The 22,011-nt window shown below is 43.9% G+C and overlaps 1 protein-coding gene across 3 annotated transcripts in view; it reads left to right on the top strand.

Annotated features, from left to right (window-relative positions):
• Positions 1-3,937: 3,937 nt before the first annotated feature.
• CFI (complement factor I) overlaps positions 3,938-22,011 on the top strand; it is a 37,233-nt gene continuing 19,159 nt past the window's right edge. For 2 of the 3 annotated variants that reach the window (XM_067568266.1, XM_067568265.1), the window contains exons 1-7: positions 3,938-4,382; positions 5,946-6,252; positions 7,015-7,168; positions 8,715-8,899; positions 10,011-10,115; positions 11,798-11,914; positions 13,685-13,720. In XM_067568266.1, coding sequence (XP_067424367.1) covers positions 4,320-4,382; positions 5,946-6,252; positions 7,015-7,168; positions 8,715-8,899; positions 10,011-10,115; positions 11,798-11,914; positions 13,685-13,720 — 967 coding nt within the window. In that variant the 5' untranslated portion in view covers positions 3,938-4,319. Of the gene's footprint in view, positions 4,383-5,945; positions 6,253-7,014; positions 7,169-8,714; positions 8,900-10,010; positions 10,116-11,797; positions 11,915-13,684; positions 13,721-20,927; positions 20,967-22,011 lie in introns of all 3 variants that reach the window. The other variant, XM_067568263.1, reaches the window with a different exon arrangement.

Below are 22,011 nucleotides of genomic sequence, written 5' to 3'. Positions count from 1 at the left end.
TATAAATATTAAAGTACTCTTCATTAATATCTTTAGGTGCATGGAAGCATATATTTGGCCTTTTCCCTGTTCTATTTAAATGCTCTTTGCAAGTTCAAGCAGATCTGAGATGGTAAGGATCAGGCCTGAAGCTTCCTTTATAGTTCTCTAGCAGGCTAATAGTTTCTTGACAGCAGACATCACAGCAGGGGCTTTCCCAGATGAAGAATAGGCAGTGTATACTGTTGCTTTGAAACTAAACTTGTTTCCTATGTATACAGACGTAAACTAATTAATGAATTAATTAACATAAAGCAATTATCTATTCAAACTATTAAGGCATTCCATTATGGCACAGATAATTTAAACTGAAAACAATGTAAATGTAACCCTTCTGCCAGACAGAGTCAGCAGCAGCAAGGGCTGGGTTCTATATCTAGGGGTCCCTGTCAATGATACAACACCAAACTCACTCGAGCCCCCACCCAGTCACCTGGGAAATCACACACTATCCCCTGGGCGCCCCAAAGGGCAATACTTACCCTCTCACAAGCACAGAGTCTGAGTGTAGAAAGTAAACCTTTTAATAACAGAAAGGAAGTAGCACAGCACTGGTTTGGGAAACAGTGCAAACAGAATTCATGAACTCAATGAGCCAAACCCATCCCAGAGTATGGGGCGTGTCCTTCACCTCTCCCTTCTTGCTTTCCCCTGTACTGACCATCGTAGTTGCAATGTCCATCTCTCGGTCAGGGCTCAGCCAGTCCCCCTATGCAGGCTCCTGTCCGACACAGGCTTGACCAGGCCCCCTCCGCTGCTGTCTCCTACCGCCTTTGGGCCTCTCTGAGTCCCCGACCGCTGGCGACAACCCGCCTGGCTCCCGCTGACCCTGGCGCTGACCACATCTGGCTCCTGCCAACTGCTGGCGCCAACTGCGCCTGGCTCCCGCTGACCGAACCAGGTTGGCACCTACTGTGCCAGCCTCCCACCGGAGTTGACCATTGCTGACTCAGCTCTGTCAGTTGTCAGGCAAGGTTTCCCAGGTCCTCTACTGGTTCAGCTCTTAGTGAATTTCAGCTCTTTAGTGATTCAGCTCTTAGTGAATTTCAGTTCATGGGTAAACCTTCTGCTGACCCAGAGACAACATCCCTGCTTTCAAGAAACAAAAGACTCCAAGAGGAGTTGTTAATTCTACCTTTTAACAATGGGAGGAGATAGTCACTCCATGCCTCGGGGTGGCCCTTTGCCAGCAATCCCAATAGAAGACTTCTCACCCCTCCTCTCCCCTTGTGAGGCTGAAATATCCATTCGCCACCCCTTTTGGGCTCTATTTGGATGAGAGTGAATTTTTTATCAGAACAAGTTAAACACAGATCTGATGCCATTTATTCATACAATCGAAGGACAACATTTCATTACCCCTGCAGTTAACACAAAAGTGACTTGTAACACAATACCAGACACATTGACCATTTCCCATCGTGCTCAACACCTGTGTGCTTATGCAATATGCTGAGTACTTAATTGTACTCATGCAAATACAAAACCCATGCAAACACCGTGCCCCCCTTTCAGCTGCTGAGCAGGGGGAGTGCCACTCAGACCTTGCTTACATAAGTAATATTATTTCCTGCAACATTTTACATCTTTGATCTTAAAGTTAGTTGAACCATTCACACGCATAATATAATGTAAATAAGACATGAAAGGGAATTAATATCCAGAAGCTAATCTGATTACATTGCTAACATCTAACAAGATATAGGTAAACACAGACAAATACAATTAGTATTTACCTCTAATTTTCTAACAATACAGAACTGTTCCTGGCAAGGTTTACATGTCCCAGTTCCATGTTTGTTAAACACATACTGCTTTTGTGATGCTGTGATGGACTTCTGTCCCACCTTCCTATGGCCACATTGAATTACTTCCTGTCCTCTTCAACACTGCAAACCATCAACATGCAGAAGCTGCATAGAGCATAGAACCTTGTTCTGAACATGAGGCATGACTTCAGTAGATCTTTAATTTTTTTGTTTTATTATTTTCTTCCTCATATTGTAAGTTTCTTCACAAGGCTGGCTTGATGTAGGCCCCTGTCCACCACATAGTATAGGAAATCATAGAATTATAGAAATGTAGGTATGGAATGGACCTCAAGATGTCATCAAATCCATTCCCTGTTCTGAGGCAGCACCAAGTATATCTAGATCATCCCTGACTGGTGATTGTCTAACCTGTTCTTAAAAACCTCCATTGATGGGGATTCCACTGGTAACTAATTCCAATAGTTAGCTATCCTTATAATTAAAAAGTTTCTCCTAATATCTAACCTAAATTTCCCATGCTCCAGATTAAGATGATTACTTCTTGTCCTACCTTCCGTGGACATGGGGAATAATCAATCTTCATCCTCTTTATAACATCCCTTAATATATTCAAGACTATCAGGTCCTTCTTAGTCCTTTCTCAACATACCCAGGTTTTTTTTAACCTTTTCTCATAGGTCAGATTTTCAAAACCTTTTAGCATTTTTGTTGCTCTTCTCTCATCTCTCTACACTTTGTCCACATCTTTTGAGACCTAAAATGGGACACAGTATTCCAGCTGAGGCCTCTTCAGTACCAAGTAGAGCAAAACAATTAGCTCCTGTGTCTTACATACAACACTCCTGTTAATACACTCTAGAATGATATTTGCCTTTTTCGCAGCTGCATCACATTGTTGACTCATATTCAGTTTATGATCCACTATAACCTCAAATCCTTTTCAACAGTACTACTGCTTAGCTAGTTATTCCCCATTTTTTATCTGCATTTTATTTTGCCTTCCTAGGTGTAGTACTTTGCATTTTGTCTTTATTAAATTTCATCTTGCTGTTTTCAGACCAATTCTCCAATTTGTCACTTCATTTTGAATTCTAATCCTGTCCTCCAAAGTCTTTGCAACCCTTCCCAGCTTGGGGTCATCTGCAACTTTTTTAAGCCTACTTTCCATTCCATCATCCAAATTATTAATGAAAATATTAAATAGTACAGTCCCAGGACAGACCCCTGTGGAACTCCACTAGATAACAATGCATGGACAGCAAACCATTGATAACTACTCTTTAGTATGGTGTTTCAACCCATTGTGCATTCACTTGATAATAATTTCATCTAGACTTCTTAGTTTGCTTGTGAGAATGTCATGTGAGATTGTGTCAAAAGCTTACTAAAATCAAGATAAATCATGTCTACTGCTTTCCCCCATCCACTAAGCCAGTAAACCTTCAATAAGAAAATCAGGTTGATTTGCCATGATTTGTTCTTGATAAATCCATGTTGACTACCTCTTACCAGCCTATTATCCTTTAGGTGCTTACAAATTGATTATTTAATAATTTGTTCCTACATCCTTCCATGTATCAAAGTTAGACTGATTGGTCTATAATTCCCCAGATCTTCTTTGTTCTCTTTTTTTAAAGATAGGTACTATATTTGCCCTACTCCAGACCTCTGGGCCCTCACCCATCCTCCATGAGTTCTCAAAGTTTGTTAATATTGGTCAGCTCAAGTACCTTAGGGTGAATTTCATCAGGCCCTCCTGACTTGAATACATCTGACTTATCTAAATATTCTTTAATCTGTTCTTTGATTATCAGGCCTGTCTTTTTGTCTCATTATCTAGGTGTTATTTAAATAAAGAGAGCATTAATGTGCATATGTAATTCTGTTATTTGGGGCATTTTGGAATATGTGTTAACTTGTGCTAAAAGATAGACATTCTTCGGTTTTGTTTTGATTCTGGTTTTCCTAGGAACTGACACTCCCATAACAAACCACACAATACCCCTTTCACCACTTGCCAAATAGTTAAGCAATGTATACAGAGCATAATCTTGAAATATGAAACTCTCTGTTGATAGTACATCCTGGTATTCCTCTTTTTTATCCGTTATATTCCAGGATAACTCAAAGGAGGCACATATATAGAAGCAGCTAATAACTAATGTGGAAGCAATGGAAGCAGCTTGAGAATTTCAGTGGTATTCTTTGGCAAAATCAGGAGTGGGACCATTGATTTTTCGTTAGGGCATGAAAAATAAACTCCTAATGGGATCCTCCTTTTAATCATTTACTTAAAAGGCTTTAATTTTGCTATCTTATATTGCAGTTACGGTAAAATAGTTAGATTGAGGCAATTATCTGTCAATGTGGAGGTTCTTGCACTTTACTTCTAAACAACCTATTTAAATATTTTACTAATGGTTAAAAATTAAACAGACAAATACCTAAGGCTAAAAAGAACCAGACAGAGAGAAATTTCTCTAGCAAGAGAGACAAAAACTCTTCATCATGAAAGTACTACTAGTTTTCTTGGTTTTTTCATGTCCTTTCTTTTGTATTTGTGGACTACAGGTAAGAATTTAATTTATTTTAAATAAGCTGATTCATCCGTAAGTTTTTCTTAAATAATAACTGGTGAAAATATTTTATTTTTAAATGTTTCCTTTAATGGCACCCATGCAATTATTTTAATCCAAAATCGAATACTTGAAATGTGACATGCATTTTACTTTCATGTAATTACTGTAATTGGGAATGTATGTCAGTAAGCTTCTGAAAAAGAGTTTTTAGAGAAAAATTATTGCAATTATAGTCCCAGGCCCAGTCCTGCAAGGAGCTCTGAAGGGGCTCAGATGCTTGCCTGTCCAGTCAGTTGCAGGATTGGGACCCTAGAGAATCAAATCATGCAGTCCTCACTCAGTTTATACTTAGGCAAAACTTCCAGTGGAGTAATGGGAGTTATACTGGAATAAACACTTCAGGATCTAGCTCATAGTTGGTCTGTACATTTAAAGGCATAATTAATTTAATTTAATTAATTACTGGCCTGAGAATAGCAGGAAGTATGAAATAAGATTACAAAACAGGGTAAGGTTTTTTGATGAAATCCTGGCCCCTCTAAAGTCAACAACAAAACACTCATCAGCTTCAATGGGGTCAGGATTCACCCTTAGTACTTTAGACTTGAGTAGTATTGATTTAATGGGCACATTCAAGGTTGATAGTCCCTTTGGCTTATCTTTTTTCTGTGTGCAAATTACATGCATGTATTTTTTATGCTTCAACATTTTTTTCTTAAATAATAGCAAGCAAATAAAAGCACTTTGTTCACAATGAAATCAGTGGGGATTTCCATGAGCACAGGCGTAAGCACACACAAGTCTCATTGCAGGATTAGGGCCAGAATCAGTACTTGAAATCCAGAACTCGCTAGCAACCACACCACAATAAATCTTATGTCTCTGCACGAAGCAAGAAAAAAATGGCAGGAAATATATTTCATTTTCAAGTTTCCAAGGGGTTGATATAAATAATTGTCACTTCAGTGGACCTAAAACCAATAAAAAAATTAAGTGTGGATTTAAGTTTCTTTCTTACCTTTATTGTTTGCTTATCTGTGGTTCTTTAAAAATATTTGCAAGTTACATTAAAATCAAACATGATTAGACCAGTAAGAACATCTGTTTCTACACATCCAGCTGCTGCCTTTTTAATTGCAATTTACTGTAAATCCCACTATATATCTACAGTACCATTTGAGTTTGTTAAGATATTAGTTTAAAAATTCTATAATCTGCTGTGTTGAAAAGTCAAGGAATATTTGAAGGAAATCAGAGAGAGCAGAAAGGTGCAAAAAGAAAGAGAAGAGGGATAATCAAATCCAAGAGAAATAAGAAAGGTGGGTTGACCAAGGATACTACTACAAACACCTGAAGTGCAACACCCCATTATTGCACACATAAGACAATAAAAATACAAGGAAAAAGCTAGTGATAGGCCTGATCTAATACCCAATTGGAGTCAATGGAGGGATTCCCAATGCTTTTAGTGGATGTTGGACTGGGTCCTATACATCAGCTGATTTACTTGATTTGCTACCTAGTCTTATTTGATTTTTGATTTCATGTCTTGCAGGGCAGAGCCTCTGAAGAGGAAGAGCTGGTTCAGCAAGTTCAACCAGTTCAGCAAGAGACATATCTGATAAAAGAATGCTTAAATAACAAGTACACGCATAACTCTTGTAAGAAAATTTTCTGTCACCCATGGCAGAGATGTGTTGGAGGAAATTGTATTTGCAAGCTTCCCTACCAGTGCCCAAGGAATGGCACCTTGGTTTGTTCTTCCAGTGGAAGGGCATTCCGAAATTATTGTCAGCTAAAGACCTATGAATGCCAGCACCCACAAGAGAAGTTTCTGAATAAAGCAAACTGTATGCCTGCAGGTATTCAAATATCTTTTTCCAAAACTATCAGTTACAGTCAGGTGGTGAATGCTTAACTCTTTACTCTCAGAGAGCTTGGCTGTTTACTTGTAAATATTTAATTGTAAAATGTGAAGCAGCAAAAGAGAAGTAATTAAAACTAGGTAGTATTTGTTGACAATCATAACAATCAAATACTTGACAGGCCTGCCTGCCTACATCCACTTCTGCTCCTGGAAGCCCCCACAAATGATCAGGTGTGGTGGAGAGCTGGGGGATATGGGAGAGGGGCTTAAGAGGCCTTAGGGGCTCCAAGGGGAATTAATCTATGGCTTGGAGTCATTAAAGGACAGGGGCTATTGAGAACATGAGCAGAGTGAGTGGCTTGCTGTGGGGAACAGAGACCTTCCAGCAGCACGAGTGGATGGAAGCGTAACAATAGCCAGCATTATTGTGGAACTTTTTCTTCACAGATCTCAAAGCACTTTACAAAGGTGGGAATCATTATCCTCATTTTACTGAAAGGAAAAACTGAGGTATATTGAGATGAAGTGACTGGCCCAAGGTCACAAAGTCAGTCAGTGGGAGAGTCAGAAATACTACCTTGGGCCTTGATTCCCAGTCTGGTGCTCTATCCACGAATACATTTTCCCTTCATATTAATGTTACGTATCTACAAGTTCTAAAATAATGACATATTTATTGCTGTGGAGTGGTTGTCTTTCATCTGATACACTTCTGCAATAATAACAATATTATTGGGGGGGTGTTTTTTTTTTTTAGAAAAATTTGAAATTTCTTTGGACTATGCAGATTCACAATCAGAGGGTCTTATTCAAGTAAAGCTTGTGAATCATACTGAGAAGTTATTTATGTGTAACAATGAGTGGAGTATGAATGAAGCAAATGTTGTCTGCACACATCTTGGTTTTAAAACGTAAGTTTTGGGGGAGGGCAGAGGTTCATCTAGATAATTGCAATGTTTATGAAAATGCACCATTGCTTACCTGTGGTCACGTGACTGGGGGGACAGTCATGGAGAGTATATCTACTGTAATCTTCTAATAAGGCTTATGTAATTCATCATTTGACAGTAAAAGCCAAAAGATTTCTATCCTGGTAATCTAGTATATTACAAATAGTTGTTACACATTTTATATTCAAATCATAAGCATTTTTATTTAAACTACCATTTACTGAGGGCTAGATCAAGAATTTTTTCTTAGCCCTATGTTATGGACAATTTGCAGATGTGCCTCCCCAGAAAGAGGTCTGGGAGATAATTCTGGCTCAGAGAGGAAGTAACTTACTGCTGTCCTTTACAGGGTACAGCTTACTTCTCCCACTCCTGCCGGCTATCCTCCACTGGTCAAAATATTGGGGGCTGGAGCCAAGGCTCCACCCACTTTCTGCCCTCTTGACCACCACATAGCCTACGTGGTCACAGGACAGAGGAGCAGCTCTACAGAGCCTGTTTTCTAACCTGTGCCCAGACTCATGGTTATCCAGACAGAGCCATGTAAGAGGCCAGCTTTACACTCCTGTACTCCCTTACATGGCTGCGTAGGGCCAACTGACAATCTAAATATGCGTGAGGGCTGGACATCTTGCTGTAGTGCCCACACCACCCCTATGAGATTAGGGTTTAATTCCCAGTCCTAGTCTTTAACTCCTCAGACCCAAGCTCACTCAGTCCTAGATGAGGATTACATGCCCAACATTGCCATGGCAAGGCTCTCTGGTTGTTTATATACTTGATACAAATTTCTTGCAGGTACGATAGGGCACTAATAAAGTAAGAATAAGGATACAAATGAGATGAATAGAGTAATCTAATTTGGAACAAGTGCAAAGTTACAGGATGTTTTTAAAGACATCTTTGTTGTTGAAGTTCTGTTGGTCAAGAAGATGAGAGAATTTGGGGGAATTCTGACAGTTACTAAGGTTTACAACTCATTAAGGGCCTGGTCCTACTATGTCCTCAGCACCATACATTTTTAATGACTTTAATGGAAATTGGGGGTGCTTAGCATCAGATGGTCCCAAAGTCCACACACACATAAATGTCTGATCCTACAAGTTGTTCCACAGGGGTGGATCCTATGGCCATGCAGCGATCCAGCTATGTAGGTGCCTAACTCTCACTGAAATCAATGGGAGTTAGACATTGAAATACTTTTCAGGATCTGGCCCCACTGACTGTGATGGAGCTGCACACAGGCACACTGTGCAGAACAATTTGCAAGATGAGAGCCTCATTTTGTTTCCAAAGGTGGCACCTTTTACTCATGCAGTGCACCTACCTACCACCATTTTGTGTTGTCAGTAGATGATGTGTGTTCATTTTTCTCAGCTATGTCCTAAACATCTTTACCTTTATGGTACAGGAGGGAAATCAAGGCACTGCTACACAATAACTGAGTATGAATAATTCTATGTGCAATGATAATATATTTTGAGGTTTTTTATTTACATCTTCATAGAGGCGCTGAACATCACAAAAAGAAATTCGAAGTCCCAGAATCTGCCTTAACTTCATCTCAATGTCTTCATGCTACTTGCAGAGGGCTAGAGACTAGCCTGATGGAATGTTCTTTAATCAAGAGATCAAATATTAATAGTAACCAGAATTTTGCTAGTGTTGTGTGCCATAAAGAAGATGATAGAGGTTGGTAAAATATGTATCTTTTTTTAAACACTACTTAGGGTTCTTCAGTTTAAACAGTGTATCCAGTTAGGAAGTTGCATTCTAGCCTATCAAATATGGTACCACAGCCACAGCTACTTCTAACTGTAGTTACATTTTTATAGCTTTTAAAATAATTTTTAGCTTTTAGTTAGTTTGATAAAGAAAATAATTCACCTTCTTTCATAAAATATTCGGAATAAAATTTCACAAAAGAAAACATGGCAAAATGTTGTGCCTACAACTCCATTCCCCCTCCAAACCTAACAAAGGCGCTGGAGTTGAAGAAAGGTTTCTTAAAATCCTTCTCTTGAGCAATTTTCACCATCTCTAGTAAGTCTTTTCTTTCCCTGGTTAGCTGGAGTGGTGGCCAGTGGCAATCTTATAGCCATTGCTCTGTCCAAGATGAATGTGTAATACAATTCAGACCATTTAAAAAAACCAGTAGCATGGTACCAGCCAAGAGCCTGATTATGTGAATTCCTAGTTCTTCTGCAAAGTGCCCAGCACCTTGTAGGATTGGTCCCAAAGTAATTTAACTCCTGCATTGGTGTAAACTAAACCATGTTTTTGTTTAAAACTTTTCATACTTTTATATTCTACGTGATGAAATTTACGATAATTGGGCTTTCTTTGGCTGCTCTGGTAGCATCAGTGAGAGTTGCAGCTGGTCGGAAGAGGGATACAGATCTTCTCTGTCTTTGACACAATGGCAAAAGCAAGAGTTTGGAGACACCTTAAACATGGTGATATCCTTCCAGGGGAAGAGTATATGCACATTACTCACATGCACCACCTCGCAGTAGGTCTGAAATGGCATCTCTATCTTAGTCCTTAACAAAGAAAAATGAAGATCCTCTTTGCCATGTTGCTGGAAGTTGGATGGGGAAAAGAAAAGATCATACTGAAGGTCTGATGCAAAGTCCATTGAAATTAATGAAAAGATTCCTATTGACTTTATTGGGCTTTGGATCATTTCCTAAGAAGGCTGTGGCCCAACTTTTGCAAAAATAAACAAATAAAAGTTTTCCTTGTGTGTTTATGGTGCTGTAGAAAGATAAATAAGAACTTTATTTTTCATCCTGCTTTACAGAATGTTCACAATTCCATTGTGTTAATAAGAAATGCATTCCTTTGACTGAAACCTGTAATGGAATCAATGACTGCGGAGACCTAAGTGATGAATTGTGTTGTAAAGGTAATAGTAATTCTCCCTTCTAAAATGTCTTATAGTTATGTACAATATTCTGATAGAAAACTTTCATACCTTAAAGCTATAAGGCATTATCAGCCTATTTCAATACAATTGAGGAAAAGAAAAACCGTTTAAGGCGATAATAATACAGCTTCATTATAGTTAAGCAAGGAAAGTTAGGCACTAGTTAACTTCTTGAAGCATGTGAATGATCTATTAGTATTAGGACAAAGAAAGAGAAAAAAGATTTTTAGGAAGAAGACAAACTTTAATATCAAAGTTTACTATTTAATATAAAGAGTCATAAACCAAGGAAAAATTGTGGCCAGTTGGACTGAAAATGGATTATTAGAGATGGACAAATAATAAATAATTCAACAAGTTTACATTTTTTTTCTCATAGCGAATTGTCCATAAAGCCAATTAAGATTTTCCAGATTTATTACTTATGAAAAAATATTCACAAAATAATATCTTTACCTGGAGCTTGTTCATGAGCAGTCACTGTGTTCAATATTTAAAATTCCACCTATTTTAACTGGAAACAGGGAACCGAAGCAGGCTATGTGACCTGACTAGATGAGCATACTTTTAGAAATTGGAAAGTGTAGATAAAAATCAGATTTTTCTGGGTGCCATTAACAAAATCTCACCTTCTCACATGGTATTTCAATTATATTTACAATACTGAAGTCAAGTTTCTAAAGTTCAAAGATGATGCTAAATTACCAAACACCCGTGGAACAGACTTCTTGACCCCAAAGCTTGTGTATGAAAAGATTTATTCATGTTCATGTGATTAGTGCTGTTTTCATCACTCTGGCCCTGATCCAAAGCCTACTGAAGTAAAATTCTGTCTTCCCCAGCCCTTATACTGGTATTAAGGAGCCATCACCTTTTCCATAAAATAAAAAATCTCTGAATATAGATTTGCATGGGAGAATATAAAATAACTCAAAAAAAAAAAACCTGGCCAAACTTGGCAAAGCATTGGCTTTACCCTTTAAAATGTATCACATTTTTGTGATAATAAAGTGAAAAGCCACATATGAGAATTTATAGGAAAGTTTCACCCAACAGAGGAGTGCCTGACTGTAATTGAGGGCCATGGCCAATATTTTCAAAATACAATCCTAAAGTTCAGTTCCTAATCCTATATTTAGACACCTCCCAGTAGGATTTTCAAAAGCATTGAAGTCAATAGAACTTGTGCTCTTAAGCCACTTAGATGCGTAAATATGGGCTTAGTAGGTTAACTTTAGGCTCCTGTTTTTGAAAATGTTGGCCTCAGTCTTGAGAGATGTTGAGCATCCCAAATGCCCATTTAAATCATCAAGAACACTAACAAGACTGACAGTTGTTTGGGTGTGGGCAAAAGTTCTGGAAAAAACAGGTAATGGGTCATACTCAAAAAATTTGAGAACTATGGCACCAAACTGATGAAAGCCAGAACTTTTAAAAGCCTGAAAAATTGAAACTCTGCTTCAAAGTTGGAAAATGGGGAGTTTACAGCATTGATGGCATCCATTTTGCTTTATGTTTCCAGTGTCTGGTTCCATTCGATATTTACTATTCTCATAATTGTTGCTGCATTGTAGTAATGTTAAATTAGGTCTCCTACAGCAATTCATTTGGTGTACAGTTTGATCCCATCCCATACAAACTGAGCTCTCTTTTTGTTACAGAATGCAAAAACAACAGTTTCCATTGTAACTCAGATGTGTGTATTTCAAATAAGTACCTCTGTAACGGGGAAGCGGACTGCCTTGCTGGAGAGGATGAATCTCAAGCTCGCTGTGGAGGTTAAACTTTCATAGATTTATCTTCTTTGTTCCAGTCAATTTAAACTAGAGAATAAAGAATTCCTACATTTAAAGTATGCAATTGATAGGAAAGCTCTCATAAAAGTTATGCAAACATTTGTCACAATTTTATGTTATTGGTTTCTGTTCATTACATCCTTATCCTCCTCTTCCTTCTAGAGGAAGAGGAAAAGCCAGAAAACTAAGGGGATGGGGGAACAGATTATACCTTAGGGGTCTTCATTGGAAGGGAATGTCCTTTGCCTCTGAAGTATTGTATTGTCCTCCCCACTTTCTCCAGATTCTGCAAAGAGTTGTCTGTTGTGCCAAATATCCATGGCTGGGGAATGGGTACGACTGGTGGAAGTATTTCACCCCCAATAGATCCATGGGGAATCCAACCAAATATTAATGTTTCCTGTCTGTACCAGCCCACTCTTCCAAAAATGTTTTATTTTGTTTTAAACTTGTTATATTCTCTCTTGCTCTAGCTCTTGCACAATTGTATCTCTTGTCTGATTACCCCTCAATATTCCCCCAAATTTTCTTTTGGTGGAGGACAATCCAAGAGAAACTTCAGATAATTTTGTTTGATTTGTCTAAGGTTGAAGAAGGCAGGCAAAATACAGTTTATATCAGAAAGCTAATCACTGTGTTATTATGTGTATTATGGTGATGTTCAAAGGGGCTTGGGCAGCCCATTGCTCTATACATTGTACAAACATAGAGGAAGACACATCCTGAAGAGTTTACAATCTAAATTTAAGACAAGTGAGTTTGACGGACAATGAGGAAGAGGGAGAATAAGATGAAGGTAACAGGGAGACATTTATGTGGTTACACAGGGTAGCTATATGCACAACTTTATGGTTCCAAATTATTTTAAAGCATTGGGGTACTGGGAAGAATGTTTTGCCTGTGATCCAGCCATCATAAACTGTGCAATAGAAGTGGGCCCCTAGGAATGATTTAAAGGAGATGGTTGTGTCTTTACAGATTTGTTTCAAATATAAGGGGCAACGTGGAGGAAAGCACAAAGATGGTTTTGGGAGATGAGGACAGATAAGCAGTCTGACAGATGGTGTAATTCAGAAATGACAAATAAGAGAGAATAAGCATAGAGGGCAGAATGTGCTTGGATGGTGATAAGAAGAAGCTTGAACTTGAAGGAGTGGAAAATGGGGAGAACGTCTTCTAGCTGTTAATCCTATATTTAGGTATTTTATTTGTGTAGAATTTGTCCAAACATTCCAATCTTTAATTCCAGTTTGGACTGATAAACTATTCTAAAGTGTCTCACCCACTGACTCATCTTTACCCGTCTCTTGTTTGGCTCTGAGTTTTGTTGTAATTAAGTAGTCTAATCAGGTTGAAGTTTCACATTCAAATTATGCATGGAGGGTACCAAAAAAACTATATATCGTCAGAATAAAAACAAAAAACAATCTTGATTCATATGATCTGGGTGTTTTTTCCAGCAGCCATATCTAATGCAACCTTGAAAAATCATCAACAAAATTTAGTAGCAGAGGCATAAAACATACTCGCCCATCCATGAAGATAATAAAGAAATAAACAGTATTTTATTCATCAATCAGTAAATAAATTATTTGGCCAAGGCAAGTAGAGTTTTCCAAGGCTGTCCAAACATCTAGTTAATGACTGCTTTCTGCAAAATCAGAAAAATGCAGAGTTGGGAAACTCTCTCACTGGAACAATATAGAACAATATACAGTGTGTTTAAGCTATACTGATGTTTTTGTGTTTTAGCCCTACGTGAACAAAAGCCAAACCCAGAAATTCCAGGTAAATATGTTTATGTTCTATTATTTTATGTATATTTATATTCTCTCTTCGAGTGATTGCTCATATGCATTCCAATGTAGGTGTGTGCGCGCCCCGTGCACAGATTCCCGGAACTTTTTTCCCTAGCAAGCCCCGCATGGCCAGCTCAGGCGCCCCCTGGAGTGCCGCGCTCATGTCGCGGTATAAAGGGCGCTGCTGGCTGCGCGGGTCCCCAGTTCCTTCTTTCCGCCTGTGACGGTTACTGGAACTATCGCCTCTTGCTGTGTGCAAGTAGCTCATTCCCTAGTTGTTTGACTGTTTTCAACATTTCTTGTTATAGTAGTAGTTATAGAGTTCGTTAGTTTGTAGTTGTAGTGACAAGTTAGAACCCCGGACGGGGTCCTCTTCTGCTGGGAGTCATGCCGGGGTCCACAGGCTTTAAGAACTGTGTCTTGTGTACTAAAGCCTTTCCTATTAGTGACCCGCATGACCGCTGTCTCCGGTGCCTTGGAGAAGAACACCGTCGAGACAAATGTAAGATTTGTAAGTCCTTTAAGCCTCGGACCCAGAAAGAACGAGACGCGAGGCTAAAGGCGATTCTAATGGAGTCGGCGCTCCGTCCAGCTTCCGAGCCGTCCCGGTCTCCGTCGGCACCGAGTGTGTCGTCGGTGCGGAGCGCCCCCCCACCGGCACCGCTTTCGGCACCGCCGCGGGCCTCTAAGGTGGCCAAGAAGACGGCACGGCCTTCGGCCGCACCCAAGATCTCCCTCCGGCCCGCGCAGGGTGGAGGAAGTATGGAGACGCCCCAGCCAAGCGCCGTTGAGATTACTCCGGCACCGGGGTCTCCACGCGGGCTGCCTCCCCCGACTCCTGGTAGTGGGGGAGTGCACCTGCAAGGGCCGTCGACGCCGGAGGCGTTTACTGCGGCACGAGCCCTCATGGCCTTGCCCACGCCTCCGTCCCCCCTCGGCCGAGGGACAAGGGACCCGCGTCTCGGGGCAAACCCGCGCTGGGTGGTCCCGGTGGTTGGAGACGCTCCCAATCTAAGTCTCCTGCCAGACGGTCACGGAGGGTGGAGAGCGTCGGCTCCCCTCCGAGCTCCGACTCTAGGTCGTCGAGCGACTCGGCACCGCGGCACCGTGGGCGGTCCCGAGTCCGTCGCCGGAGCCGCAGATCCAGCTCCGATTCGAGCGGGGATCGGGATTCGGGCTCCCGATCTACGGTGCGGAGCCCGTCCCGGCACCGATCGAGGTCACTGTCGGTCGTTTCGAGAGGCAGCGACTCACATCTGACGGCACCGCCGATCCCGGCACCGCCGCCTGCTTCAGCACTGTTGCCGGCTCCGGCACCGGTGCAACCGGCACCGATGATGGCACCGTTGCAGCCGGCACCGATGATGGCACCGTTGCAACCGGCACCGGTGATGGCACCGGCACCGACCTCGGGACGGCTGGACTCCCTTCAGCGTCACCATCGTCGGCACCGCTCTCGGTCTCGAGGGGGCAAGCGGCATCGCAAGTCCTCTCGCCGCAGGGGCAGGTCGGGTGCGTCGTCGTCGTCGTCCCCGTCCTCCTCTCACCGCCGGCACCGCAGACGTCGGCACCGGTCCACGTCGTCCTCATCGGACCGCTCCACGCGTCGGCGACATAAGCGACGCACGGGGGGCTCTGGTGACACTAGGGCGGTGCGGCTCCATCAGCCTTCCCTGCAGGCCGCGGGGTGGGCCCAGGTACCTTGGCAGTGGCCGTATTGGGGACCCTGGAATGCCTCTATGCCCCAGGGCTCGGTGTCATTGCATTCTGTGGTGGCCCCCCAGTCCCCCCGGCCCCTAAGGTTCATGAGCAGGGTTCGGAGGACTCGGACCCTGGGGAGGGACCCTCTTCCGCACCCCTACCCTTCTCTTCCTCATCGTCACCGGATGAGGCAGCAGCAAGGGATCGTAAAGGGCCCCTGTTTGACTTCAGGGCCCACCAAGACCTCCTAAAGAGGGCTGCTGAGAACTTGGGCATGGAGTTTAAGCTCATGTCTGAGGAGGAGGACTCCCTCTTTGGGCCCTCGGGCTCTCTAGGACCCTCCCGGGCGACCTTGCCAGTGCATGACAATGTCATGAAGATAGCGAGGAAGCTGTGGCAGACCCCTTCCTCCCTGCCTTCCACCTCTAAGGGGGTGGAACGGAAATATTATGTCCCCAAGGAACCCTTTGAATTTCTATACAGCCACCCTGCGCCCAGTTCTCTGGTGGTCGATGCGGCCAACCAGAGGGACCGTCAGGGGGGTCAGGGTAGCACCCCTAAGGACAAGGAGGGCCGTAAACTGGACTTGTTCGGGAGGAAGATCTACTCTACTGCGGCGCTGCAGTTTAGAGTAGCGAACCACCAGGCCTTGTTTGGGAAGTATAATAAGAACCTGTGGGCCTCGATGCAGAGGTTTGCTTCCCAGCTGCCCCCTGACCAGGAGGCGGATTTTTCCACGGTTCTGCATGAAGGATCTGCGGTGGCTACCGCTGCGCTGCAGGTGGCTAGCGACGCGGCTGACACAGCCAGTAGGGCAATGGCCTCGGCGGTGGTGATGCGCCGCTGCTCGTGGCTTCAAGCCTCTGGCCTCACTCAAGAGGTTCAGCAGGCTATCCAGGACTTGCCGTTTGATGGCCTGGGTCTGTTTTCGGAAAAGACAGACGACAAGCTCCACGCTCTCAAGGACTCTCGGGCCACCCTGAAGTCTCTGGGGTTGTATACTCCTCAGGCCTCCAGGCAGCAGTCCAGACCGCAGGTCCAAGGGCAACCACCGCCCCCGCCCAGGCCGGCTCCTCGACCACCCCAGCAGAGGAGGGGTCGTGAGCGCTACCGTGGTCCCAGCAGGGGAGGCCGTCAGGGGTCCTCTGCGAGGGGCCAGCATGGGCCTGCAAAAGGGGGTAATCAGCCTAATAAACGTTTTTGACCCAGAGCAGGAGGGTAGTACTCTTCCTTCTCTCTGGGATCCTGGTCGGCCGTTTGGGGACAGGCTTCGCCCTTTTCTTTCAGAATGGGAAGCCATCACTACGGACCGCTGGGTCCTGGAGGTGATTGCCAAAGGGTATGCCCTCCAGCTTACAACCTCCCCTCCCAACACCCCCCCAAGGCTGTCCCACATTGGGGATCCGGCCTCGGTTCAGCTCCTGGTGCAGGAGATTGGGTCGCTCCTCATGTTGGGGGCAGTGGAGGAAGTCCCACTGGCCGAAGAGGGCAGGGGCTTTTATTCTAAGTATTTCTTAATCCCCAAGGCGAAGGGAGGCCTTAGGCCCATTCTGGACCTCCGTGGCCTAAATAGATATATTAGGCGAGTTAAGTTTCGTATGGTCTCTCTCGCCACTTTCATTCCGGTCCTTGACCCAGGGGATTGGTATGCTGCCCTGGACTTGAAGGATGCATACTTTCACATCTCGATATTACCGGCCCATAGGCGGTTTTTGAGGTTTGTGGTAGCGGGACACCATTATCAGTTTCGGTCCCTACCCTTTGGGCTCTCCTCAGCACCCAGGATTTTTACTAAGTTCATGGCTGTGGTAGTAGCCCACCTGCGCCGTAAAGGTGTTCAAATCTTCCCTTACCTGGATGACTGGTTAATCAGGGGGAGGTCGAGTGCCCATGTGAGACATAGTCTGTTCCTCACACGCGACTTGTGTGCTAGACTGGGGCTGATTATCAATGAGCAAAAGTCCACACTCACTCCGGTTCAATGTATTGAGTTTATTGGAGCCAGGTTAGATGCAGTACAAGCCAGAGCCTTCCTGCCTCAGGCAAGATTTGAGGCGATGGCAGCCATAATATCGGATCTCCACTTGTCCCCCATGACGACAGCCAGGCACTGCCTGCAGCTGTTGGGACATATGGCGGCTTCTACATATGTAGTGAGACTGGCCCGATTGAGGCTTAGACCTCTCCAGGCGTGGTTGAATTCGGTGTATGTACCACACAGGCATTCTCTAACTAGAGTGGTCCTGGTTCCCCCACAGGTGCTGTCGTCCCTCGATTGGTGGAGGGACCCCAGGGAAGTGATGATGGGAGTCCCCTTCAGAGAGTTCACCCCATCTGTGACGCTCATCACAGGCGCATCCGATCGGGGATGGGGAGCCCACATTTCTCATGATCAGGGCACCCAAGGGCTTTGGTCTCTGGAGGAGAGAGCTCTGCACATCAATGTGCGCGAGCTCAGAGCAGTCCGGTTGGCCTGCAGGGCCTTCCTCCCCTTCCTCAGGGGCAGAGTGGTCCAAGTCCTTACGGACAATACGGCAGCCATGTTCTACATGAACAGGCAGGGGGGCACGCTCCTCGGCACTTTGCCAGGAAGCCATTCACCTCTGGAATTTCGCGGTGAGACACGGTTTTCATTTATCTGCCTCTCACCTCCCGGGGGTACGAAACAGCGAGGCGGACCGCCTCAGCAGAGTTTTTTCTCCCCGCCACGAATGGTCCTTACACCAGGACATAGTGGCTTCCCTTTTCCAACGGTGGGGTTCTCCCCGTCTGGACCTGTTCGCTACAGCGGAGAACAGGAAATGCCCGAGGTTTTGCTCGCTCAGGGGTCGCGAGCCGGGCTCTCGGTCCGATGCCTTTTTGGTTCCCTGGACAGGGGAGTTAATGTATGCTTTTCCCCCTGTCCCGCTCCTGCCCCAAGTCCTCCTAAAGATCAAGAGGGACAGGGCGGACGTTATACTGATTGCTCCAGCGTGGCCGAGGCAGCATTGGTACAGTATGCTGCTCGACCTCTCCATCACCGAACCGATTCCGCTACCCAGACGGTGCGACCTGATCTCCCAGGACCATGGGAGATTGTTGCACCCCGACCTGACCTCCCTCCACCTTACCGCCTGGAGACTTTGTGGCTGACGGAGGGAGAGAGGGCCTGTTCTATGCAGGTTCAACAGGTCCTCCTGGGCAGCAGGAAGCCGTCCACGCAAGTAACATACAAAACTAAGTGGCGGAGGTTTTCGGGGTGGGCAGAAGCGAGAGGGTTACACCCTAGCATCTCCCCTATTCAGGCCATCCTGGAGTACTTACTGCAGCTTAAACTGCAGGGCCTGGCTTTGGCCTCCCTCAAGGTCCACCTGGCAGCCATCTCGGCCTTCCACCAACCCATGGAGGGCCGCTCCCTGTTTTCTCACCCTATGTCGGTGAGGTTCCTTAAGGGGGTGGAGAGGACTTTCCCTCAGGTGCGGGACCCGGTGCCACCCTGGGACCTCGACTTGGTCCTCAACGGGCTGATGGGTCACCCATTCGAGCCCTTGGCTACGTGCTCCCTTCTACTCTTGTCATGGAAGGTGGCCTTCCTAGTGGCTATCACCTCGGCCAGAAGGGTCTCCGAACTGAGGGCGTTAACCTCGGAGCCCCCTACACGGTTTTTTATAAGGATAAGGTCTGGCTGAGGCCTCACCCGGCTTTTATGCCTAAGGTGGTGTCTCAGTTCCACTGTAACCAGGACATTTTCCTTCCTGTGTTCTTTCCCAAACCCCATGGGTCGGAGGAGGAAAGGAGGGGACATTCGCTGGACGTCAGGCGAGCCTTGGCCTTCTATCTCGAGAGGACCAAGCCTTTCCGGAAGTCGACACAGCTCTTCGTGGCTGTGGCGGATAGGATGAAGGGCTTGCCTGTCTCCACCCAGCGCATCTCCAAGTGGATTACTGCCTGCATTAAAGCATGCTATGAGCAGGCAGGAGTACCCCTCCCAGGGCCGGTGAGAGCACACTCCACTAGGGCCCAGGCCTCTTCCGCTGCCTTTCTAGAGAGGGTTCCCCTGCAGGACATCTGCAGGGCAGCGACCTGGTCGTCAGTCCATACGTTCACATCGCATTACGCCATCGTGGAACAAGCAAGGGAAGACGCAGGGTTCGGCAGAGCCGTGCTGTCTAGAGCAGGTCACCGATAACTCCTACCCTCCTCCAAGGTACGGCTACGCAATCACCTACATTGGAATGCATATGAGCAATCACTCGAAGAGAGAAAACAAGGTTACTTACCAGTAACTGTTGTTCTTCGAGATGTGTTGCTCATATCCATTCCAAACCCACCCCCGTCCCCGCTGTCGGAGTTGGCAGAAAGAAGGGACTGGGGACCCGCGCAGCCAGCAGCGCCCTTTATACCGCGACATGAGCGCGGCACTCCAGGGGGCGCCTGAGCTGGCCATGCGGGGCTTGCTAGGGAAAAAAGTTCCGGGAATCTGTGCACGGGGCGCGCACACACCTACATTGGAATGGATATGAGCAACACATCTCGAAGAACAACAGTTACTGGTAAGTAACCTTGTTTTTACAATCATTGTAATAATAGTAATATAATAAATATTTCCCTACTCAGTGCTGTATAAGTATAGGAGTATTTGCATATGTTTATCAGAGAGAGAGAGAATTTGGTGCACATGGATGTTTTTGTATTTTATTTCCACAGAGTTCATATGAAAAGTTTAAAATGCAATTAAATATTTTGAAGTCTTTTTATTTTATATATAAGTATATTTTTATATACGTAAGTTATAGACTGCCATTGTGTGAAGATCTCCATACCAACTAGCCATTTAAATCTTGACCTACATCACTTCTGCTATCATGGCATAGGACCTACAATGAAAGTACTTTCATTTCAGCCCTTATTTAGGCAAAATCCTCATTGATTTCAATGGATGTATGGTTTGAATAAAACTTGAAGGATCAAGTCCAATAAAGAAACTTTTTAATTATTTCATATGTGCCAAATATCACTATTAAGCAGGCTAAAGGAAGCATTTAGCACACAACCATACCACCTAAATATAAAATAACTCTGCCACATGCCTTCTTATCGGCTCCACAAAGCTTCCTGAGATGGGTGAATGATGAATTTTGGTGGCCTCATAGTGGAGGAGAGCCAGATGATATTAGTCAAGTGAAACAAGAAAGAAAGGGAGAGAAGTGTCAATATGTAGTTGTTTAGATGCAAAATACCCTGTAATCTTGATTAATGGGGTATTTGGCACACATTTATTAGTAGACCACTTGTTATTTGCAGATCATTTAAGGTGAGAAGGCCAAAGAGTGCCATATTACATGATATTGTGATATAAAGCAACATCCACTAGGAACTGGGATGAAATATGTGTTTTTTTAAAAGGAAAATAACATGCTACCATTATTTTGACACACAAACATATATTTAAGGGCTTGAGTAATTTGAAATGTTTGTAAATATTTGGGTAATAATATTTCATTATTTTGCTACAGAACAAGATGTTGTCATCCCAAATTCTGATACAGATGAAGGTAAGTTTAACTAAAACTCCAGCCCAGTTGCATACCATATCATAGGATGAACTTTCCAAAGCAATCAGGCATTTTTCAACTGATCATTTTCATTTCTTTAAAAAGAAATTTAATAAACACACATTGAGATAAATATGCTGAATTTGAAGGGTTTATTCAGACAAGTTCTTGTACAATTAATATTGTATAAAATAATTTGTACTCCCATATGCATTGTCTTTATGTTTTATTTGTGTACACTGCGGAGCTTAATGCTCAGTTGATGTGAATGTCATCATGCCACTGACATTAGTGATGCAATGGCAATTCACACTGGTTGAAGATCTATCCCTGTATATCTTGCCAAATGATTCAAATGAATATAAACACATTTAAAGGAATATTGTTACAATTACATGAATGAATGCTGCAAGTAGAAAATGAAGAAAAACTAGTAATAGGCTCATATGCATATGATGTATCTAAACTATACAAGATCTTAAAAACAAAAAGAGCCATAGAAAGTTGTAGCCCTAGATTCCCTGTTACTCTTGCCCTGCACCCAGCATGCAGAGTATCTCACAGATGTCATATTTTCCACAAGAGTTTCAATCAGTCTCCAGTTTCTACTGTGTTGAATTCCTATCATTACTGAAATAATTGTGGGCCAGATTCACAAAGGGACCTATGTGCTCACTGCCCGTTTGGGCACCTAGGTCCAACATTCATTGGCATTCGCAAAACCCCCATTCAGCTGCCACCCAACCCTGCAGGTGCCTAGAGTTCCTTGGCACACGTTTGTGCCATTAAAGTTCCTGAGGCACATAAACTTCAGTAGCTAAGCATGTGTACAGACACCTAAATCCTGACAACGTCCAGCAACCTGGCCAGGGATGGATTAACACATAGACGAACTAGTCACATGCTTAGGGCCCAAATGTATGTGTGTGTGTGTTGGCGGGGGGGGTATTTTTGTTTTGGGTTAGATTTTTTTATTGGTTGGTTGGTTGGTTTGTTTTTATGCCAGTGCAGATTTGCACACAACCCGAGAGAACTTCACTCTCTG

Source organism: Emydura macquarii, unplaced genomic scaffold, assembly GCF_026122565.2.
Source record: "Emydura macquarii macquarii isolate MOO-44397 ecotype Brisbane River unplaced genomic scaffold, CSIRO-AGI_Emac_v2 contig_2863, whole genome shotgun sequence".
NCBI lineage: Eukaryota > Metazoa > Chordata > Testudines > Chelidae > Emydura > Emydura macquarii.
Note: the sequence above shows the minus strand (reverse complement) of the source record. Positions and strands in the feature narration are given on the sequence as shown.